The sequence below is a fragment of the Pelobates fuscus genome, chromosome 4 (assembly GCF_036172605.1).
Source record: "Pelobates fuscus isolate aPelFus1 chromosome 4, aPelFus1.pri, whole genome shotgun sequence".
Classification (NCBI taxonomy): domain Eukaryota; kingdom Metazoa; phylum Chordata; class Amphibia; order Anura; family Pelobatidae; genus Pelobates; species Pelobates fuscus.
In genome coordinates this window covers 175,666,838-175,691,344 of record NC_086320.1, presented here as the reverse complement: position 1 = coordinate 175,691,344, position 24,507 = coordinate 175,666,838, and the positions used below count along the sequence as shown (strand labels likewise).

Sequence of the window (24,507 nt, the reverse complement as noted above, 5' to 3'; positions counted from 1 at the left end):
AATTTAAACCTATTTAGTTTAGAAAAACGTCGCCTGAGAGGGGATATGATAACATTATACAAATATATTCGGGGCCAATACAAACCATTGTGTGGAAATCTATTCACAAACCGGACTTTACATAGGACACGAGGCCATGCGTTTAGACTGGAAGAAAGAAGATTTCGTCTAAGGCAAAGGAAAGGTTTTTTTACTGTAAGAACAATCAGGATGTGGAATTCTCTGCCTGAAGAAGTGGTTTTATCAGAGTCCATACAGATGTTCAAACAGCTACTAGATGCATACTTGCAAAGACAGAATATTCAAGGATATAATCTTTCAATGTAGGGTAATAACTGCTTGATTCAAGGATAAATCTGACTGCCATTCTGGGGTCAAGAAGGAATTTTTTGTCCTAGCTTGTTGCAAAATTGTGCTTCAAACTGGGGTTTTTTTTTTTTTTTCTTTTGGATCAACAGCAAAAAACAGGTGTGAGGAAGGCTGAACTTGATGGACGCAAGTCTCTTTTCAGCTATCTAACTATGTAACTATGTAACTATGTAAATAAAGAGAGCTTAGATATTCACCTGCCCACTGTTAGACACATAGTCTATAAATGGAGATTATTTAGTACTGTGGCTACTCTCCCTAGAAGTGGGCAACCAGTTAAGATGACTCAAAGGGCACACTGCACAATTCTCAATAAGGTAAAAAAGAATCTTAATGTGACAGTTGAAGACTTTGTCAAAAGGGTTAATTGTGATTTATTTACACTTTTTAAGGTTTCTGTGGCGGGACCGCTGTCTGTCCGTGAATTGCTATGAGATATTCCCTGTGTTTTCCCCTGAATTGTGTTGTATTCATGTGTTTTACCTGCTCCCAGTTTGGGAAGGCTTAATGCGAATGGGTTCCATTTGCTTCCTGAACGAGGACCACCACGAAACCTAATTTAAAATGTTGTCTTAGAATGTTCACACCCCGTAACGAGGTGTCGAAACCAAAAAACCCCAAGGGAAGCCTCGGTGCGTGCCAATCCTGGGTGGCGGGCCGTTCATTAGACGAACGCCACCTAGGGGGAGCATTCGTTAATTGCTTCCCACCCCATTCGGTTCCCGAACGGGGACCACCACAAAACCTCATTTAGAATGTTGTCTTGGAATGTTCACACCTCGTAACGAGGTATTGAAACCACAAACCACAAGGGAAGCCTCGGGTTAGACGTACGCCTCCTAGGGAGAGCATTCGTGAATTGCTTCCCACCCTCTTCGGCTCCTGAACGGGGACCTCCCCAGTGCCCCTTGGAGTGTTCACACCAATCAATTAGAACATTGGTGACTTATGAAAAAGAGAAGTAATTAATGAGTGCGGCCAGGGGGAGCATTTGTGTCCCGAAAGGAGGCACTTCCCTCGCCTGGTTTCACCCAAGAACCCCACCAACAGAGGCAGTTACCATTCTAGGGGTCCCTGAGATTGGTGGGCATACTCTTTTGGGGACAATGGCGGTTTGGCAGGCTTTCTGTGGCTGGGAGTAACAGAGGCAGGAAGCTTTCCCGTGTGGGGACTCCTGGATACAGAGGCACATGGGATAAAGGGGAGGTGGGAAACCCTGAGGATGGGTGGCGGGAACAGGGGACAAAGGGACTGGGGTTCTGGTTCCGCTATGTGACCCCTGGGAGGGGGAGGACCCTGGGAGGGGACAGTGTCGTTATATTTGATCCACCCCTTTCATGGGGAAGTTGTGGCAAATAAAGTTGCCAGAGTGTGGCAAATAAAGTTGCTGATGTACCTGTGGCGAATCCAGGGGGGTGGGCAACAGGGCAATTGCCCCCCCTCAGATTTTACAAGGCAGGCAGAGGTTATCCCCTGCCGGCTAATGCAGGGCTGGCACTGTCCAAGTTCCAGCCCTGCAATGTGCCTTCACGGACCGGAGGGGAGATCAGAGATCTCCCTCCCCAGTCTGCAGGCAGTGTGCTGGCAGCCGGCAGGAGAGGGAGAGAGAGGACCCGGGAGCTCAGCCTGCAGCTCCTCCGGGTCCTTCTCTCGCAAGCACAGAACGTTGCCGCGGTTACCACAGCAACGCTCCGGATCTCGCGAGAGTGAACTCTAGCCCTGGAGCTACGGGCTAGAGTTCACTCTCACCACTGGGACCACCAGGGATTCCCCACGGACCACCAGGGATTGAGAAATGTATTTATTTTATCAAATAAAAAAAAAACGTTATTAAAAAGCCTCCCTACCCTCCTTCCACCCCATACACACACTGCCATACAAACACTGCCACCCATACACACATTGCCTAACACACATACAGTGCCCCACACACATACAGTGCCCCACACACATACAGTGCCCCCCACACACACTGCCCCGCACACATACATTGCCCCACAAACACTGCCACCCATACATAAACTGCATCACACACACACTGCACACCCATACACACATTGCCCCCCACACTGCCCCACACACATACACTGCTCACCCATACATACGTTGCCCCACACACTGCCCCCATACACACACACACTGCACACCCATACACACATTGCCCCACACACATACACTGCCCCCCCCCCATACACACATTGCCCCACATACACATACAGTGTCCCAGACACATTGCCCCCCCATACACACATTGCCCCACAGACCCATACAGTGCCCCACTCACACTGCCCCCATACACACATTGCCCCACACACATACAGCCCCCCCACACACATTGCCCCACAGACACAATTGTTAGATGTGAAAATATACACATATGTTGCTGATGGTTGCAAAACATGTTTTCATTTCTCTGCTTTAGGGGATTATCTTCAATACAGTATGTAATTGCTGTTACACCCAGTCACTCTGGCATTGCTAATTTATGTGGCAACAGATCTTACATAGTGTTCCAAACTTAGGCAACCAGTGACCTGTTATATTGCATTCTGCTATATATGCAACATGTTTGTTAATAAATTAAGATTTATGCAAACTCAACAAGCTAAATCATGACTCTTAAATAGCTTGGGGATTTTTTCTAGAATGTAATATTTAATTATAGGCTATTGAATAGTACTGGCAAGCATTGTTCTAACCCTGGAAATTAGATGAATTAATTATAGACTTGTGCAGGGCAAAAAACATTGGTTCTTGTGAAACACTTCAGCAAGAAAAAAAATGCATTTGCTGAATTTAGTTCATGCTGCTGTATAGCTTAGATAGATTTTTGTTATGGAAGTAAATCTGAAAGGGATGGCATTTGAACAGCCAAGCAAACAACAGGAATAAAGGGGACTAAGACTGTGCTGACATGCAAAAACAGCTACAGTATTGCCATTTCCTAATGGGTACGCAATGACAGCGATTTTTGCCATGCTATTTCTGAGTTGCCAAACTTACATTTATATATCAGGAAAATAAATGATAGAATTTAGCTTTATAACGATTGATTGTAATCTTTAAAGTTAAAGGGTCAAATATAGCACATTCCATTTTTCAGTTTTTTTCAAATTGAAATTTGCCAGATTAGTAATGTTACCTTTGAGACCGTGTGGTAGCCCAGGAATGAGATTTACCCCCACGATGGCATACAATTTGCAAAAGTAGACAACCCAAGGTATTGCAAGTGGGTATGTCCAGTCTTTTGTAGTAGCCACTTAGTCACAAACACTGGCCAAAGTTAGCATTAATTTTTTTATTTTTTTATTTTTTTTAAATTCTTTATTTTTGAGTGCATGAGAAATACAACATAGCTTACTCTGCCACGACAGCGGTCATAAGCTTGAACATTTCACATTGTGATATAGTAGTGGCATATAAACATTGCACATTTTTATATTATATTAACGGTCAATAATACAAAACTGCCGACTTTTGATATTTGATACTCGAAATTAGCGTAGTTGGTGGCTGACGTTGGGGTAGAGTGACAGCTTGATGCCATATGTGGGAGTAATTGTGGAGGCCCAAGAGAGTCACGGTCGGGTAGTCGGCCAGTGAAGCTTAGTTGAGCTAGACATTTTACACATTCGGTCAACCTGTCTGGTAGTATTGCTTAACATGCTGACTTTTATATACAATATGTCTGAGGTTGGGCTTGTGCTTATGTGGTGAGCGTCAGGCCGGTCAGTGCTCAGTTTAAGTTGGTGTATGCATAAGCAGTCATGGTGCGTGTTGTTGTTCCTCGTGAGTCACCCCGAGGGCCACTAGACCAACGGGGAGGGGGAGGGAAGTCTGCGTGTGTCTTGTCGTGTTGGCTATGAGTGGTGAGTGGTGGGAGCAAAGAGGCGTCTATGTTAATAGCCTCCTGGGGCCGTTTTCCGCAGGTTAGCTGCGGTCACAAAATCAAATGAAGGGCTATAAGCAGGTCAGAGCATGGTGCCAAGGGGCAATAGCCGAACAAGTTGTCATACAAAGTCCCAATATAGACAATGTGTAGCTTGAGTGTCTTTCAGGGTGCTCGTGCACCAGCCCCTTCAGGGGGTTCCAGCCTCGATTGTCGTGGCACAAAATTTTTAGCCCTCTCCGGGTTCCAGTCGTGCGTGGGTCTTGCGGTCTTCTGAGACACCGCCTGTTGCATGCTGTCCTGAGGTAAGCCCAACACTGGCAGTATGTTTCGGGCGTCTTGAAGGTCGTGGACCACGTGCTTGTTTTCGCCCCGTACGATGAGAAGAGAACGATCTGGGCGCCATCTGTATGTTATATTCTTCTGTCTGAGGAGCGTGGTAAAGGGCTTTAGTGAGCCTCTCCAGGCCAATGTGTCGCCCGTTAGATCCGGGAAGAAAGCTAGTGTATGTCCTTCAAATATAAGTTGCGCCCTCTCTCTGGCTGCTGCCATGGTTGCGGCCTTGTCTTTTCGGTGCTGAAAGCGGATTATGAGGTCGCGGGAAGACGTCGCTGGGGCTTTGGCCGGCTTTGGGATCCGGAATATACTTTCCAGTGGAATGGCCTTGGCTGCTTTTGGTGTGTGGAGGCCGGTAAGTAGCCTGCGCACGTAATGGGGCAGCTCTTCGGTGGGCAAATCGTCCGGTATCCCCCGTACCTTTATGTTGGCGGCTCTGCGCCCGTCTTCCGCTGCGGTGAACCGCCGCTCGAGGACCGTGGTCCTTTGCTTAAGGAGGGTAATCTCCGATTGTAGGGATGTGATAGATTGGTCGTGAGCTGTTGAGGTGACTTCCAGGGTGTCCAGCCTCGTGGTGATGCCTTGAAGCTCCGTGCGGAGCGCGGCTATGTCCCCTTGGAGTGTGGTTTGCAGGCCTGCAAGCAAGTTTTTTAGCACCGCCGTTGTGATCGGTGCTCCATCAGGATCCTGGGGTTTGGGCTCGGTGTTGCTATCGGGTCCTCTTCCAGGGAGTATTCATCCGATAGGTCAGAGTAGTGGTCGGCGAAGGTCGCCATATTGGGCCCTGAGGTTTCGAGGGCCTGTCTCCACATTGCCCCGATGTCATGGTTCTGGCTTGGCCGATCCGGCTATGGTTTTTTAGATTTGCGACCCATATTCTCTCTGCTCTCTCGTGCTGGTGGTCGTGGTTATATTTAGCGTTTTTTTCGGGCTGTAGCAGCGCTTTTTGCGGTAATTGCTCAGGAGCTCCTCCGCCATGCGACCTCTCTGCTTCGCAGTTAGACTCCGCCCCTCAGCATTAATTTTTGTTTTTATGTGACAAAAGCAAAAAACTAATATTTGCCCAGTATTTGTGACTAAGTGGCTACTAAAAATGACTGGACGAGCCCCATTTGCAATACCTTGGGTTGTCTACTTTTGCAAATGGTGTACCATCATGGGGGTAATTCTTATTCCTGGGCTACAATACGGTTTCAAAAGGCAACATAACCAATCTGGCAAATTTCAATGTGAAAAAAATGAAATGCAAGCCTTCTATTTGACTCTCTAACTTCCGCACCCCCTGTACACACTACACCACCCTAGATACACTCACAAACACACAGTACTGCTCTTTACATGCACACACTACATCCCATAGGCCCACACACTCACACATACTTTACAACCCAGAAACACACGCTGCAGCCCCTAGCCACATTCAGTACACCACAAACAGACCCCTTTACACACAATACAACACAAATAGTTTGTTCTACACACATGCAACCTCCAGGAGCATGATATTAACATACTCATTTGGTGGGGGAATTGGTTGTGCATGTCAATGGTGGTGACATGACACGCCCCCTTTCTGACCCCGCCCCCAGTAGTGGGCTGCTCTGCCTTTAATTGCCCGGGCTGAATTTTTGTCCCAGTCCGGCCCTGCTTGTCATTGTGCTACACACAATTTTCTCTATTAGTTCAGAGGCTTAAAATACTGGTCCGAATAACCAAACACACAATTATTGAAACTATATCAAGTGGGAAAAAGATCTACATATTGAAATTACTGAGCAAGATATAAGTGCGATAGTTAAGGTCAATAAATCGGTACATTGTCTGAATATAGTAGAGAAATTTTATAAACTCATAAACAGATAGTATATGGTCCCCGAAAAATTGGCTAAAATTGATAAAGATCAGATTCATGTCTGTTGGAGATGTGATGATGGGAAAGGAGATTATCTCCATGTATGGTGGCAATGTAAATCTTTAAGCAATATATGGAAGAATATCTATCAACAGATTTATAATACCTGCCAGATATATATACCTTTTACACCACAGAGCTTTTTGTTACATCAGGGATGGCCCTCTATGCCTATTGAAAAAAGCATGTTAATAATACACATTTTAATGGCACCTAAGATAGTTCTAGCTAGGCATTGGAAAAGTAATAAAACGTTAGAGTGGGCTGAAATTAAAAAACAAGTAACATACCAATGTAAAATGAAAATTGGAATAATTCAAGGAAACTCTGTTGGTTTGAGGAAAATTAGTAGGTGGAAAAATATAGTTGACAAGTTTATGGCCAGTAATGAAGGTTTATAATATAGAAGGTTTGAGATGCTCCTGGTGTGTGTTGGGCTCCCGAGAGAAACTCGCGAAAAAAGATGCACCTATTTGGGAAGTAATTGCATATATGGCTAGAACAATGCTAGTTCCTCGGGACTGTATGTGTGTTCCAGTGTGAATGTTGTTTGGTGATACCTCAATTCTGCTATTTATGCAATTTACAGACACTGTAATCCTACTGCGGTTTATCTTAGCTTTGCAATATATGGATTTTTATGTACACATATTTAAAGTTATTTGAAGCACTGTCTGTATAAATGCACTTTATAAACATCTGTTTTAATGGAAACACATTTACTCGAATATTTGTATTGCTCATTGAGGTATTGTATGTATTTTTTGACAATTGTACATTTTTTTGGAAAAATAAAAATATATATATAAAAAAAGAAACATAATATTACAGCTTTGAAAAGGAAAAAATAAACAACTATGACTATTTTCCTTATTTTTCAGGTGGTCTGACCATGGCATCTGTAAACAAGAGTATCAACACATTTTCACTTAATCTTTACAAAGAACTGAGCAGCTCTAACAATGAGAAGAGTGTTTTCTGCTCACCTATAAGCGTAGCATCAGTACTGTCAATGCTGAGCTTGGGTGCCAGAGGAGACACAGAGAGGCAAATAAAGAAGGTAAGTAAATCTCTTTGCAAAACTATGTAGCACTAATGCACAGAATTAAAGGAACACTTCAAACACCATAACTACTACATCTAGCTGTGGTAGTTATTGTGCCAGGAGTTCCCTGATGCTCCTCATTGAAAGTAGGCAGAGTCGGATGTTCCAAAACATGAACTTCTGTTGGCTTCACTTAGCTCTTAAGCGCTTAGCTCATTGGCTAAGACCATCAGGGATCATTAGTAATGAAATGAGGAAGTTGCACCCAGCAAAACTCAGGCAAGAAATCAAACCATTCAAAAATAGCTTGACTACTTGCAATGTGGGGCACCAGGTCACCCCAAGCACCACAACGATAACTGTGAGTTGATTTATGTGTTTTCCTTATTTAATAATTACTAGTTATGGATTGACTTTGAAATAAGTGTGTTTGAAATTAATTCTATTTCCATCCTGCCATGAGAGACAAACCCACTAGAGGAAAAGAAAGGGAAAATTTGCCAAAATAACCCTCCCAACGCTTCTCCAGGTTCATCTAATTCAATCACCTCTAAATACAAACCAATAACCACTATATTCCAAGATATGTGGTACAAATCAGCAGGCACACGAGATAATGGGTGCCAGCTATGCCCTTTCTGAAGCATGCTAACAAACACCCACTGGGAAAAGCTGACATGTCTGCTGTAATGAGTCTTAAAGTAGTGTTAAATTAAAGCCTGAAGTTAGGAAAAGAGTCAAACTCAGTCCTGGTAGAGTCCTTTTTAAATACTGAATGTTTTCAGTCTGATACACCTTTTTAAACAATGCTTTTAAAATACATCATGAAAACAAGTTTGGATAATTTCAGTATTTCCATATTCTATTCTATTTTCAGGAAACAAAGCAAAGGTAAAGAAGGAATCCCCCAGTCATATATTTCTGTTGAGCCAGTGCGCAAAACAGTCAATGCTGCCTTTGTTAGGAAGTGTACAGAGTGCCATATTCCCAGACACATTGGGCGGACACATATAGCTGATGTAGCCTCCAACAAAGCAACTCTTTTAAACCAATCTATACCCACATTTAAAGGGATGCTCTTGGCACTATAACCACTTTACCTCACTGAAGATTAGATTAGATTAGGTTGTCTCTAACATATGATAATGATGGGAACTGCATAATTGGTGTTCTGCACTTTTTTACTTGTTTCCCATATGACAATGAAAAGTTAAAATGGTCATGTCAAAAACAGATAATTCACATATAAATTCAATATACTGAAATTGACAAAAATAATACTAATAATAATAATTATTATTATTATTATTAGTATTCCAGCCCTAGTTGACAAAGGTTTAAAATCTGGTTATGTGTACCAAAAACCTGAGTAAAATTCTTCAGAAGTGAAAGGAAAAAAGGAAAACAGAATATTATGATCTTTGAAAGAATTGCAAATAACTGTAACATGTGTTAGTGCGTTATACATATGCATATGCAGTGTTTTGATAATTACAGGTTTTGGAATTTGGTGAATTTACTGAAGCAAGAGTTAAACCTCCCAATCAATGTGAAAATCCAGCCCAAGGCATTCAGCAAACGCAGCGAGTTCAGAAGCAGACGGTAATATCCCTTTAATTTAATACAATGTATACTATTACATTTAATAGCGTTCTGCAAAAACAATATCAGTCATTCTTATTGTGAATAAGAGCAATAGCAAAGTTAATATTTTATTACTTATTTCAAGTTATGATAATGCTAATAAGTGGGCAAGGTGAAAAAATTAAATGTAATATAAAACATACATATCAGTTAAGCATCTATTAGGGGGGATGCAATAGGAGTTCTGGAGACATTTATAAAGAACTTGACCTTTAAACTCGTGGTTTATTTCGACACCTCCAGAATTAGAAGAGTATAGAAAGAAGCATTTTTCCAGCCATGCAAATGAAAGGAACACAAGTTATAGGAATACAAGGCTGTATTGCCTCCCCATGGCAATGAAAGGGTTAAAGATCCTTTAAAACACTTATCCAACTGCAGCGCGAAAGGGAACCTAACATGCATGCGCCAGCAGTTGCCGAACGCACATCAGTTCTTCCCCATAGGAAAACATTGAATCTATGCTTTCCTTTGTGGTTTTGCAAGACGCTTTATGTCTTCATGCAAAGTGTGTGGACATCCAGTGTCATTTCACAGACCTGCACTTTGTGAAACAGCAGGATCTTAACCCTGGATTAAAAACAGTTTAGTTTCTCTTTAACTACAATGTTTTCACTTGCAGGGTTTAAAGGACTAGGATACAGCACCCACGACACTTCAATGAGATGCAGTGTCCATTTAATAAACATAACTTATTTACATTAGTTAAAAACAAATTACAATCATTAGAAAAATACAAACAGCACAGCACATATGAAGTGGTGTCAGTCGCAAGGGGAAATTATATGTCATATTAATCCAGTGTAAAGCAAATCTCAATAAAGGACTGGAGGAGTAAAGTAGAATTGTAAAGATGTAGTAGTATATTTGATGTTCTGCAGAATGATTAAAAATTAACCATACCATCAGGTCTATATTATATAATAAAGTGTACTGAATGGGTTTAGAACAATTCCACAGACTAGAGTAGTTGCTAAATAGCAAAATATGGGGGTTGAAGAAACGGAAGACCAAAGCAGTCGCACTTCTTAGAGCTCCTGCTCAGGATACTTAAATACAGCAATTTTCAGGTGGAATCTGGGCAAATATAAGGCCAGAACACCCTATTCTACACTAACAGGGTATCATAGGTCGCAAATTTTAAAAGGCAAAAACAGATAAAGGGCATCTTCTCAGTGGATCCCAACAGTCCACATGGGCCAATATGGCGCTTGGAAATTAGGGATATTCCTTCTCCCCCAATACAAGCACAGGGGCCTCGATGGGCATGGTGCAGAGACCTGCAGTGACAGCTCCAGGCGACAAGGATCCAGTCACTGCATCCCTCCTGAAATCTATGCTAAATGATGCTTCAGGCAATTATTGCAATTGACATAGCCAGCTTCCATACCTCACTCAATGGAGCAAACATCAGACTTACGCAGTTGGAAGCTACCACCACCACCACTGACACAAGGCTTACTTCAGTGGAGAAGAAACTGAAGGTACTACAAAAGCAACAGCTTCTTACCACAGAAAGAGTAGAGGCTATAGAAGATATGCAGAGACGCTACAGTTTAAAGATCAGAGGCATATCTGAGGCTGTGGGCCTTGCTGACCAACCACACTTTATCTGACAGCTATTAGTAATGGTGTTACAGCCCAAGCAGGCCAAACTGGTGAAGTAGGATGGCATGCTCCGTCTACCGAAACCGGAGACTGAGCCCACTTCCCTTAGGTCCCAGTCACTTCAGAAAACAAGCTTTCCTCCTGGCTGCAGTCAGGGACAAAAACCTAATTCACTTTACACTACAAATCTTTCTGGACCTCACTAGGAACTCTTTCGCATGGCGTAGGTCATTGAAACCCCTCCTGCAATCCTTACAGGCAGGAAAAGTCCCATACAGATGGAGGACCCCAAAAGTGCTCTCATTCACCCACCAAGGGACTATCCATAGGGCAAGAAGCTATGAAGAGCTGGAGACACTCCTGAGCAAGCTGGACCTCCTTAGATCGTCTAACACAGCTGCAGCAAGCTTGTCCCACCTGGACCACACAAAGATCATGGAGTGTACACCACGCTCAGCTCGTACCTCCACAATTACCTGAGCAGAGACCTGAACTATTCATCCATGGGTACACCCTGTGATTGCAACCTCTTTTGCAGATACTGCCTCTTGCCAAGAGGTTCAGTGATGAGAATTACCTTTATTGTTTATATGTTTTTTTTATACAGTTTCAGCACTTCCATTTGCTAAATATTTTTAAGGTTCTAAGGCCCTAGACCAGGCATAGGCAACCTTCGGCACTCCAGATGTTTTGGACTACACCTCCCATGATGCTTTACCAGCATAAAGGATGTAAGAGCATTATGGGGGATGTTGTACACAACATCTGGAGTGCCGAAGGTTGCCTTTCCATGCCCTAGACAACTCCTGATCCACTGCTGTGGCCTTTGTATCCCCCCACCCACACACCCTCTAGAACAGGGGTAGGCAACCTACGGCACTAGTGCCATGCACGGCACTCGAGGTGCCTTTGCACGGCACTCAAGGCTACAAGAGCCAAACAGGCTCTGGCCTGTCAGGAGCCCCAGTGAAACTTCAGATATCTGCTAATACGAAAAGGTGACAATCCTCCATTTATGCATTGCAGAGCTGCAGACCATGGATCTTGCGAGACCCAATCAGAGCATTGCCGTGGTAACCCGCGGCAACGCTCTGATTGGGCAGTGCATGCGAGATCCATGGTCTGCAGCTCTGCACATTGCGGAGCTGCAGACCGCCGGTCTCGGCGAACGCGGCAGGAGGGGCATTGCAGTCTGCCCCGGGCACCCCCCTAGCAAGTGGCACCCGGGGCAGACCCCCCCCCCCCGCACTCCTCTTAGTACGCCACTGGTCATATCATATGTGTAGAATTTCTCCTTATTTTCGGTTCAGTGTTTTAGTGTTCACTGTTTTTAGAATAGTGCAATTTTAATTTTGCTAACAATTTGAATGTAGGCCCCTCTTGATCTTGAGGCCCTAGGCTGAAGCCTAGTTAGCCTATAGGAAAATCCGGCCCTGGTGGTAGTAGATTCTATAGTTATGAAATACTCATTTTTCAGGAGGGGTGACAGTGCTGTTTTACACTCTGTTCCAAAGTATTATGCACATATCTAGAGCTGACTGCCTACTAAAATCATGTCAAAAGTGTGATCATTATATGTCACTACCCAAATACAAAATAAATAAAAATCACTGTTTAGTAGACATACCCCATATGAAAACATGTATGCATTTAATTAAGCATTTTTACATTCAAGGTATGTCTAAAAAAGACTTGGAAAGCCTGCATTTTTCTTGTCTGCTGCCTTTGCAAACACTCCCCTTCTTATCCCACCCACATTTTATGTGGCTGTCCAATCACAGACTTCCCAATGTAGCTCAATGAGAAGTCTTTGCAAGGCAGGTGCTCTGAGCCATTGCTGCCTCTTGAGTTTAGCTCCACTGAGCCAACGAATCCAGGAAGTAACAGAACCTGTTGGCTACTTGAAAGCCAAGGGGTGTAACCTCCTAATTTACAAAAGTGTCATTTTCTATTGAAATCTGCACTTTTTGCTAAAAAAAAAAAAAAAAAAGAGACACTCTAAACACATAAAGCTTTATAGCAAGCTAAAGTTGTTTAGGGGTTTGGCCTCATAGTGAATAGAATATGGAGATGCAGAAACACAGCCCTGATGCATGTTTCACATACAAGTGACTCTTCAGAATAACCTCAATTGCATTATCTAACCATACTACGTGATTAACCATTATTTTATTTTTGTTACATTATAATAAAACAGTCATTTAATATTGGGTAACAGAAAAACAACTTAGCTCACAGTGAATTTGTGGCAGTTGCTTTATTGCAGAGCTTTTCCCTAGGTATTGCATCAGGAATTAAATTGATGAAGTGTTATTTCTATAATAGAATAGGTGTGTCGATAAAAATGCTAGCAGGCAATTAAGAAATAAACAAATACAGCCAGATTACATCCACCATATTTTTTTCTCAACTGTGAATGGCAAACTAAACAAATGATCTTTGTATTCATACTTTAACAAGATGTAGGGATTGCTGCCTGGTATTGAGAAAGAAATACAATATTTTCTGAGTGGCCAATGATGCAAAAAAAGCCTGTTTCCAATGGTTATTTAGACATTGATTTCTTGCTAAATATTAATTTGTAGGTTAGGGATAGTGTTAATGTAAGAGTTAAAATAGTGTATGGGTTTACGATTATTGTTAGATACTGTTTAGTGTTAGTGTAGTGAAAATATTAACGGGGTATTATAGTCACCACAAAAACTTCAGATTATTTTATTTTTTTCTGGTAAGTTTAATTATTCCCTTCAGGCTTTTTGCAGTAACAACTGTATTTTCAGAGAAACTGTAGTGTTTACATTACAGCCTAGGGACACCTCCACTGGCCACACGTCAGATGGCTGCTAGAGATGCTTCCTGGGGCATTGCTGTGCCATTCAGTGTCTCCACCCTCTGCATGGAGACACTGAACTTTCCTCATAGAGATACATTGATTCAATGCACCTCTATAAGGAGATGCTGATTGGCCAGGGCTGTGTTTGGCTTGTGCTGCCCCTGTTCTGCCTCATTGACAGTCTCAGCCAATCCAATGCTTTAATATGGGAAAGCATTGTGATTGGTATTAAGCAACTCTTCTGATGATGTCAGCCAAGCAGACAGATCAGGGACAGAGCCAGCAGAGGCAGACTGGAATAAAGATAATATTTTACTATATTTTGGAGGACGGGGGGCAGGGGAGCTACATAGTGGTTTTAACGCTACAGGGTTAGGAATACATCTGTGTGTTCCTGACCCTATAGTATTCCTTTAATGTATAACAAGCATGTCAAACCCGTGGCCACATGCAGCCCACAATGAATATCTTTGTGGCCCAGTGAGCCGCGAGTTTGACATGCTTGCTGATAAGGCAGAGTAGGCATCTGCTCTCTCCACCTTGCAGGTGCCTACTCTGCTAATATTTACCCGGCTGGGAGGAGAGGAATCGGCAGTGAGGGAGCTCAGTCTGTACTTCCTGCTCCTCACTGCTCCGTTGCGCACCCTCTGTTGTGATGCTGGAATATGACACCATTCCGGCACCCGGCATCACTAAACTGCACGTGAGGGAGCAATGAGGAGCAGAAAGGGAGATCTCCCGAGAGAAGATCCCCGCTGGACTCCAGGGAGAGGCCCAACATTAGCTCCCAAAGGTAGGGAACAATAAATAAAATGATTTGAGTGTGTGCAAGAATGTCTAAATGTGTGTGTGTCTGTCTGTCTGTCTGTGTCTGTTAGTGAGTGTGTGTGTGTTGGTAAGTGTTGCGATTGCCACGGCTGGACAGTGAAGGACCTGGAGGTGCACGGAGGCACGCAACGCCACGTCACATACTGACATGACGTCACCGTGCTCAACCTTCACAGGGTTTCAAGGAGTAGCGGGAGGATCCGCCTTGGCACAGGGAGAGGACGGCGCAATTGGGGGTATACCAGAGGCTAGGCTCCGGCGTCACATACTGGCAGCGGCAATGTGAGTGGATTCTGCTTGTTGGCTAATATTGTTTTTTGTTGTTGTTTTTTTTAACAGGGGCTGGGGTTTAGTAGAAGGGGACTGGGGTTCTAGTATAGGGGGGACTGGGGTTTACTAGAGGAGGATGCTTGTTTTTATACTGTTCTTTTCAAAACAAACCTATGTTTCCATGAAAATGTAAGTTTTGGGGTTTTTTTTGCAGCCCACATAAACTTAAACCTTGTTTATTTGGCCTGTGCTAGCCTTTGAGTTTGACATGCTTGATGTATAGTATAGGGTAATTGTTGAATAGTAGTGTAGTGTGATAGGGTATAAGAGTTATGAGTAGTAAAGTGTGTTAGGGTCTTTGCACCAAGTCCACGTTTTTTTGTAAGAAAAAGCTGCAATAAAAGGAAAAAACTTACCTGTAATACAGCACTGGGCCAAATCCTCCACTGTTGCATACATGACTTCTCTGACGTTATGCAGCGTTGTCCTCTTTGTGTCTGTAGTCCAATCAAATGCTTCAGAGAAACAGTTTTGGACCACTGAATGCTGCACCACAATTGCACATGTTGTGAGGAAGGAGGGTTGTTCAGAGGGTGGTGGAGGTGGGAAGGGGCTGGTTGGAGGGATGTTGGGCTTCTACTAGCAGGTGCCCTGTCAGCAGACCTGCAAGTGAAGAATCTAATTACGTCCTTGCCAGCGTGCTAAAGAAGGATGCTATTTTTGCACAGAATTTGCATTAGCTAGCCCAGAACAAAGTTTGAACCTGACTAATCACATGTACATGGTGTGTAATTATAACTGTGCACAAAATGACAGATATCTCTGCATAGGCAGTGTTTCAAGTTGAACTGCTGCACATGCACTGTTACCACCATGACCACTTCCAAAAGTAGTAATGATGATTGGAGTAATCATTTAAGGCAATTTGTTTTACGGTTAGGGTAGTCCTGAGACATACATGTCTCAGTGCTTCCTGAGAATAGTGGAAGTTACAGTCCCAGGTAGACATCCATAATTCATTTCATTCTGAATTGAAATTCCTCCAAATAATGCAAGTCAGAACAGTCTGAATTTGCACCTTATCCATTAAGGTAGTACATTTTTTTTCTTTTTTGTATTCCAGTTTTTATCTGCAGCTCAGTTCTCATTTTCTGTGAAATAAGAATTATTACATTTTGGTAGATGAGACCCAAATGGTTCAAAATAGACAACCCATGTTTGTTTTGCAATCATTGGTCCTCATGAATCATAACCTACGCTTTGGTTTTAAAAAGCTAGAGGATGAAGTCTTCAACATAGTGCCTTTCTGTGCTCATTTGCAGATTGAGCTGGGAATTCTGGGAGACTTGTGGAAACAATTTTTATAAATACTGTGTTCAAGGCTGATTTCAGATATATAGATGATTTACTATAGTACATTTTTCTTGTTGCATAAACCAGTGGGGAGTTCTCACCACGGATATGCACCCTCCATTGATGATCTCAACCAAGAGATTGTCTAGCTCTTTGTATAGTATGCTATGGAAAAAAACAACAACACATTTTAGTAGTCAGTTACCTGCTTCACATCTTAAAATTATGACATTTCAATAAGGAGATGCAAAAACAAATTCAGTGTAAAAACTGAAAAAAAATATGGATAATTTCTGTACATTTACTGCTTACATAATCTGTTTGTGGTGTACTGTATATTTGCAGGATTGCTAAAAGGCTATGATACAGTTAAAGCCTATTCATTCTTTAAAAACACTAAATGCAGTCATTTTTGGTTCTCTCCCTGCAGTTAAACATGGCAATGGGGGTGTCTCCAAGCAGACACACCTCTCACTCACCTGGCCCTAGCTTTTTACTTCTTCCCATGATTCCATTACCTTTTGCCCTCCTCTGTCCCCTTTTTCCCTTTCCCTATGTTCCTTGATATCCAATTTTATGAGCTGTAGCTTTTGTCTTCTATTACTTATGGAAATGTGTTCCTTATTTGCCTATGGCTCCGTTTTTAGTATTTTCTGACTTGTATGCCTACATGATTCCTGGATCTCCTTTTTGCTTGCTCAATATATTTCTACTAAAACATTTTCAAAAAATATTTGAATTTCCAAAAATATTGCAGTCTTCCCTTGGCAGTAAAAATACTAACCTCCCAACGTCCCAATGTTAGTGATCAATTTTGCCTCTACAACATTGTGTATTTTGAAGTGGTCACAGGGCCTGGAGTCTGCATCTGCAGTGTTTCGCTATAAACCACTGTACATACAGAGTTTAACCCATTAGCTGCTATAGGTGGAAATACACCTCGGGCAGTGTCATTATCCAGACCTGGATTAAAATTCTGTGCTAAGTTTGCAATTGACACCAGTCAAAGGCAGCATGCCAATGCCCCCCTCATCTTTCCTTCAGCCTTCCCCGATTTACCTTTTTACCTTTTGACGTCAGTGGAATAAGATTGGGAACTTGTCATTTCAATCTTGAAATAAAGTAAGTTTCAACTTTTTGTTTTTTAAATTGTATTGTTTGGAGGGAGAGGACGACCACAGAGATGTTTTTATGAAAACACTGTTTTTTGGTTTGAGTAACCCTTTAAAGTATATGTTCTAAGAAGGTACCATAATCTTAAAGTAAAGGACTGTTGCTTTCAGATTTTTGGGGTTCTTTCTCCAAAGGAACAAGTCAGTTATTTCAAGTGTTAAAATTGTCTTTTAAGAAAATAACTTTACAAATATTCACAAAATTCTACACGGTTGTTCACAAAGTGAGAATTGTTATGAATTTAAAGTGAATTTCAAATTTAAGCCAAAATAAGACTGGAGCATAGCTGCCTTGGAGATTTCATTCCAGTATAATTATTTTGGCCTTACATTTGAAATACATTTTGAAATTCCCCTTGAATTCCAAACACTTCTCACTTTAGTAACCTAACCAACCCTGCTAGTGAAAAAAGTACCATAAACCCATTTCAACAGACTGTTCTCATTAAATATGGTCTTTGTGCTATGCTAAATGTATCTTCTTTACAGGCTCCGCCACGTCCTGAAGTGGGAGAGGAGCATCGGCAATTTCAAAATATTCTGTATAAATTGACATCTCTTCAAAGTGAGACAGAACTTAAAATTGCCAATGGGATGTTTGCTCAAGACAAGTTCCCATTATTACAGGTATATAGTTCTAGTTATTTGTTTTTTTGCTATATAGCTCTAGTTACAAGTAGTTGGATGTAAATATTCATACTTTTGATATACAGGGTAATTCACTAAATTGACAATTCAAAGTGAATTCCACATTTAAAGTCAAAATGGCTGAACTGGAAAAATATCTAACTCGGCTATGCTTTCATTTTGGCTACTTTGTTTTTAAGTTTGAAATTTACTTCACAATTTCACTTTCAATTCTCACTTTAGTAAATAACACTGTTAGATTTCAATGTTAAAGGAACACTCTAATATGTGCCAATCAGCATCTCCTCTTTGACTCAGTACAGCTCTATGGGGAGTGTCGTCAAGCAGAGCATGGATATCCCAAACATTGGTCCTGCAAAAGACTTCAGGACCACAGCCAGGAAGCCTCTTAAGTGGCTGCCCAAGTGAAAGCCACTAGAGGTGGCCATTGGAGACAAAGAGAGCAAAAAAACAGGGCGCAAGAGTATTCTGAGAACGGGCAGCAGCTGAAATAGCCTGCCCTTCGGTGGGTTCCCGTTGGATCTGGACTGCCCGTATCGGTGGGACCAATCTGTTATGTTTCAGAGATGTTCTCTCTGTAATGGCACAAGATGAGCTAAAACCAGCTTGAGATCTGAGCAGCAAAACACCGAAGGGCAAGCTAGTTCAGCTGCTGCCTGCTCTCAGTATACTCTTGCGCCCTTTTTTTTTGCTCTTCAAAGTTAACACTGAATTTTAAATGGCAGTATTTACACTGCTGACACAGCAGGAACAGTCTCTTTTCCCCAGAACTACTACATTAAGCTGTAGTAAGTTGATATGTTGAGCCACTCACAGCCACCCATTGTTGCTCAATAGAATAAGTCTACATTGGCTGGAGCAGTGCAGCATTAAAGGGACATTCCACATGCTTAAAGCATTGTAGTTTCTCAAAAAAAATTACATTGCAGGACTAGGGGGGACTGGACACTGCACACAGACCATTTCTATGAGATGATTTGGTTTGGGTGACTATAATGTCCCTTTAGGAGTGTTTCCTCTTTTTTTCATTTTACAAAAAGTGTAGATTTCTGTAAAAATTACTACTTTTATAAACTAACCTTGCTAACTCCCCCTGACTGTCAGACAGCTGGTTCTGTAACTTCTTGGTTTGGTTAGCTCAGTGGAGCCAAACTCAAGAGGCATCAATTGCCCAAAACCTACTTTGTAAAGAATTTGAACTGATCTGTATTGAGAGGTCTGTAATTGGACAGACACAAAATGTCTTGGTGTGGTATGAAGGGACTTGCAGCTTTTAAAGAGATTTGCAGCTTTTGCAAGCTGTTTTTAGATATAATCCCAATGAAAAAAATAATTAAATGCATGCATGTTTTCATTGGGGGTATATCTACTAATTTGTTTTTAAAAATCCATTGGACAGCTCCGTGTGCGTGCTTGTGTGTGTATGTGAACACATGGGACAGACTATGATTGCACTTCGATGTCTACATCCTCAGGTAAAACTATTCTGTGTATATTGAGGACAACAACTGACATGTGCGATTTCTTCTTTCCTCTACCATAGTTGAATCAGGTGCAATAAAACAGCAAAATGTTACTCAACTGATGGTTTTATTATTTTGTTTTATTGGCCAGCAATACGTGAAAAGTGTGCAGCTACTTTATCAGGCTAAACTTGAGTCTTTGGATTTTCAAAAGGATGAGAGCAGGCAAGAGATTAATAAATGGGTGGAACACCAAACAAAAGGTACATTTTCAATTCTATTCTAGCTTTTGGGTGATACTTAGCACATTCAAAAACTTTTTTTTTAAATGGGGGGATTAAATCTGTCTAAACATAATCAAGTAATAACCACTTATTTAGCTCTGCGAGAGGTTGAGTGGTAGTTCCGAGGCCTAAATATAATAGCCAAAATGGAAAATAAATCTATGTGTTAGCTATGCTCTCAGCTCAGCTACATTGACTTTAAATTGGAAATTCACTTGAAATTCTCAATGTAATAAATATCCTGTTAATGACTAAAGTACACATTTATTTTGTATTGTATATGCCTGACCTTGCTCTATGCTGCTTCAGGTGATATTACGTCTATTAGCAGTAATAATCAATGTCAATCTGCCTTTTATTGTTTTGGTGTTTTTGTGAGGTAACACTTTTGGAGGTTGTTTCTTCTGGTATAGCTATTTTATTGTATAGTGGTATATTTTCTTGTCATACATTTAAAGTTTGGTCTTACGTATTTTTTCTGTATTTGTTCTTTCATTTTAATATGCACACTTTTTGAACTCTAGCTCTGTTACACTTTCTAATATTACTCCATATTTAAGTTGCCTTTCTTAAATTTAGATAAAATCAAGGACTTATTTCCACCAAACTCAATTGACAGAAATGCTGCCTTGGTCCTGGTCAGTGCAATATATTTTAAGGGACAATGGGAGACTCCGTTTGATGTTGAAAATACAAAAGAATCACCTTTCTACGTGAACAAGGTAACAAAATTGTTTGCAATGATAAAAGTAAATTATTTATAAAATATTTTACCAGGAACGATACATTGAGATTTCTCTAGTTTTCAAGTATGTCCTGGGCCCACATACAAAATTAACATATGCATGGATCACAATAGGGTTAATCCCCTTAGCTCCAAATTCGCCTTCAAATGACAAAATTAATGGATAATTCACAAATTGGTCCCAAATTCCCAATTTCTATCAGTATGGCTATTCAGAGAAAAAAAAAATAGGAGATTAATTCAAAATGTGTTCATTTGATTTGGGGCAAGTGTGTGTCTACCACAAATAAATCAAGGATGTCCAAATTATGAATCAAGTATAGAAACGAGGACATTCATTGATCACTGTCATTACCATGGATTGCTGCTGAATTTGAAGACACATTTGAGATTTTTAAGTTGCTTTTTTTAGGTGAAATCAAATAAAATACACAATTTGCAGCTGTTTTCTCTCATCTCCCACAGAAAATAGATGGTTAAACATTCCAATGTGGGTTCCAGAAGACCTTCCATTTCTATGGGGAATTTGCTCAATGTCCTCCACGAGCCATATGTATGAGGAATTATAATTGGCTCTATTCAACTACCCCATTTTTGTCAAACTGCTGGTACATGTGGATTTAAACCCGGAAGAAGATTAATGTGATTTGCTAGAATAAGTCTACCAATCAATTTAATACAGAGAACAGCGCACACACATAAATACAGTTTTAAATTTTACAAAGCTACTTAAAGGATCACTATAGGTTCAGGAACACAAACATGTATTCCTGACCGTATAGAGTTAACACCACCATCTATCCCCCTGGGCCCCTAATGCCTCCATAAATATAGCAAAATCTTACTGTATTCAAGCCAGAAGCTGTAGATCTGCATGCTCTTTGCCTCAGAAAACAAGCAGTCTGCTGACATCATCAGAAGTGGTAGCCTGATCCAATCACAATGATTCCCCATAGGATTGGCTGAGACTGACAGAGAGGTAGATCAGGGGCAGAGTCAGCATGATTCAAACACAACCCTGGCCAATCAGCATCTCCTCATATAGATTAATTGAATCAATTAACCTCTATGAGGAAAGTTCAGTGTTTGCATGCAGAGGGAGGAGATACTGGATGTTTGGATGCATTTTAGGAAGCCATGACCCAGGAAGGATCTCTAACAGCCATCTAAGGAGTGGCCAGTGAAGTTATCACTGTAATGTAAACATTGCTTTTTCTCTGAAACCATTGTAATATACATAATTTAAGTCCCTGTCAAAAATCTAGTGCTTGAGATGATTTATAGTGCATTTAAGGGACTTTAAAATATACATTCAAAGATTTTTGCATTCTGCTAAAGACCATTGCAATATTTTTCAGGATGTAGTTGTATCCGTTCCAATGATGAATCAAACAGCTAAGTTTAATGTGGGAATTCTAGAGGATCTGGGTGCCAAAATCCTTGACTTACCGTATGGAGGAGGTGAATTGAGTATGTTCATACTTCTCACGGATGAAAGATTTGGTCTAGAGAAAGTAAGTTAACATTTATGTGAATATGCTGGTATTGAAAGTCTGTTTATCTTGTGTTATGACTCAACTATGTTATTTTAGATTGAGCAACTTTTAGTTCTTGAGCCAATAAAGAAGAAATATTTCCAAATATTGTATGCATCAATCTGAAATGATCGTACTAGATTTTTAATATGCAATTCAATGTTTTTTTTTTATTGCGATATTTTAAATAGCATAAATGTCATGAGAATTCTAGTTAAGTGTGAAAGTGTGAAAAAAGAAAAAGAAAATTAGGGTACATAAGGCATCTCCATAGAGAACAAGCACTCTCAGGCATCATTTTGATACATTAGCATATCCAAAAAGGTTTTAGATGCATTGGCTTGCAGTTCTCTCCTTTCAAGAAAAATGTGTTAGCAAAGCTGGAAAGGTTTTATAAAGGGTAAGTTGAATACCATGCTCCATTATGTTTTACCTTATAAAACAGTGACTACATTTTACTTGAATATACTTTCAATATTTTTCAATTTTTTATTGGTTTATAGATTGAGCACCAGATAACTGCAGAGTCATTGGCTCTGTGGACAAAAAGAGAAAACATGGTTAATACAAGGCATGATGTCTACCTGCCCCGGTTTAAGTTAGAGGAGAGCTACAATCTGGGCCCAAACCTGGTTAAAATGGGAATGGTGGATGCATTCAGCCAACAAAAAGCTGACTTGTCTGGAATTTCCAAAGTGGGTCTGAATGTCTCAAAAGTGTTTCATAAGGCTTTTATTGACGTAAATGAAGAAGGCACTGAAGCAGCTGCAGGAACTGGAGCGATCGTCATCCCAAAAATGCTTCCTCCAACTTTCAAAGTAGATCATCCATTCTACTTTTGTATAAAACACAATGAAACAAACACCATTCTTTTCAATGGGAAGTTAATGTCACCATAGAAGAATTGTAGATTGGCAAAAGAAAAGAGAATCAAATATGTTAAAATAAAAATATATCTTTCAGCTGTTTAAAAGCCATCTACATTTTTGTCAGTATCCTAAAATATATAGCGATTTTTTTTAGTAACGTATAAGTAGAAAATAATATGCTTGAGGGAAAGAAATGTAATGGCCGCTATGCAAGCTTACAAATGTAAAGGTGGATTCTGTAGTGACTTTCAAATTGAGATGAACAGAAACAGTAACAATGCAGAGATAAGTCAGGCTGTTAAAGGGATTCACTTGAAGTAGAGAAAAACCTCACAATATTAAAAACAAAACAAAAAAAACATGACAATTAGAATAATAGTGTATGTTTTATCAACACAATATTGTCTTTTGCTACTCAAAGAAAATGCCGTTTAACAGCCTGGTTCAATTATAATTGTAATTTCTTAATTTCTGTGCCAAAGTAGGTTAGGCAGAGATGGAAGTAAGAGCCTATTTGTTAGGAAATTGTCTGTGGTGGGTTTGGTGCCAGACAACTTTCTTCCACCTGAGGTCTAACCTTTGGCTTAAAAATGGCTATTGCAAGCATTGCATGTGTTATAGTGCGGGAGGCAAGAACTCACAGAGGGTACACCGTAAATCAATTAGTAACCAATGATCAACCAACAGACAGGGTTCACAAGGGTAAGACATGGATTAAGAACAAAGAGGAACAGTAAACTTTCAGATTGGCACTAAGAGAAGGAAGCAAGTAATCCATGACAAATTTCTATTCAATGTAGTCAAGCTACCTGAATGCAAGGTCCATGGTACAATTCTAGAGCAGAGCAAACCTGGAAAGGCAAGGAAGGACAGTAGAGTGAGTAGTAAAACGGACAAGATAGTTGAAGCATAAATGGACTAGTACTGACTAAATAGCAAATACATACATGACCAAACCTAGAGCCAAAATCATTATCAAAGTCCAATCCTAAATTCCATATACTGGTGCACGTATATGTAGTTTGAAATCTACACAGACACAAGTATTTAGTAGTCAATATGTTCAATGAGGCAGATCACACCTAAACATTTCACCACAGGTTGAGCAAGAGAGAGACAATCATGCATGATATGTGCCTATGCTTGCACAAACAAGTTCTTGCAAGAGACACTGTTCCATTAGGAAGGCATAGAGCAGGGGTGCCCAAAAGGTAGATCCCCAGACTTTGTAGAACTACGATCCCCTTGATGCTCTGCATGCCTTTAGAATGCTTTAGAATAGCAAAATATAATGGAAGCTGTAGTTCTACAACATCTGATATACCTTTTGGGCACCCCTGGCATAAAGAGTCCTTACATTTTGCTTAAACCACAACATTGATGCACACCTTTTTGAAGTTCAGCCTGGCAGCAGGTGGGCATCCAGTTTTGCAGGAGCCGCTTTTATTTGGTGATTGAATATTTGATGCTTAATATTTACAACTTGTAGAATTCTATTATACACCAATACGAAATTTTAGCATTTTTAACATCTTATATTTTCTCTAAAAAATATTTTCTTATAGTACATTTTGCCAACATGCTTCAGCTACAGTTGAAATTCTCTCATAAATATGCAATACTGTTTATATTCTTTTAAAGTGGCAACATGATAATAAAATTAATTTCATTCTCTAAAATTGTTCAATGTACTTGCTATGGACT

At 40.7% G+C, this 24,507-nt stretch overlaps 2 protein-coding genes across 2 annotated transcripts in view; both read left to right on the top strand.

Annotated features, from left to right (window-relative positions):
• Positions 1-24,490, top strand: part of LOC134608728 (serpin B4-like) — a 30,286-nt gene extending 5,796 nt beyond the window's left edge. The window contains exons 2-8 of the mRNA XM_063451790.1: positions 7,388-7,566; positions 9,049-9,153; positions 17,749-17,886; positions 19,522-19,633; positions 20,234-20,376; positions 21,758-21,913; positions 22,438-24,490. Coding sequence (XP_063307860.1) covers positions 7,399-7,566; positions 9,049-9,153; positions 17,749-17,886; positions 19,522-19,633; positions 20,234-20,376; positions 21,758-21,913; positions 22,438-22,833 — 1,218 coding nt within the window. The 5' untranslated portion in view covers positions 7,388-7,398 and the 3' untranslated portion in view covers positions 22,834-24,490. The remainder of the gene's footprint in view (positions 1-7,387; positions 7,567-9,048; positions 9,154-17,748; positions 17,887-19,521; positions 19,634-20,233; positions 20,377-21,757; positions 21,914-22,437) is intronic.
• The window catches only part of LOC134608734 (leukocyte elastase inhibitor-like), a 481,333-nt gene that overhangs the window by 149,083 nt on the left and 307,743 nt on the right, over positions 1-24,507 (top strand). The gene's annotated exons all lie outside the window — the stretch shown is intronic.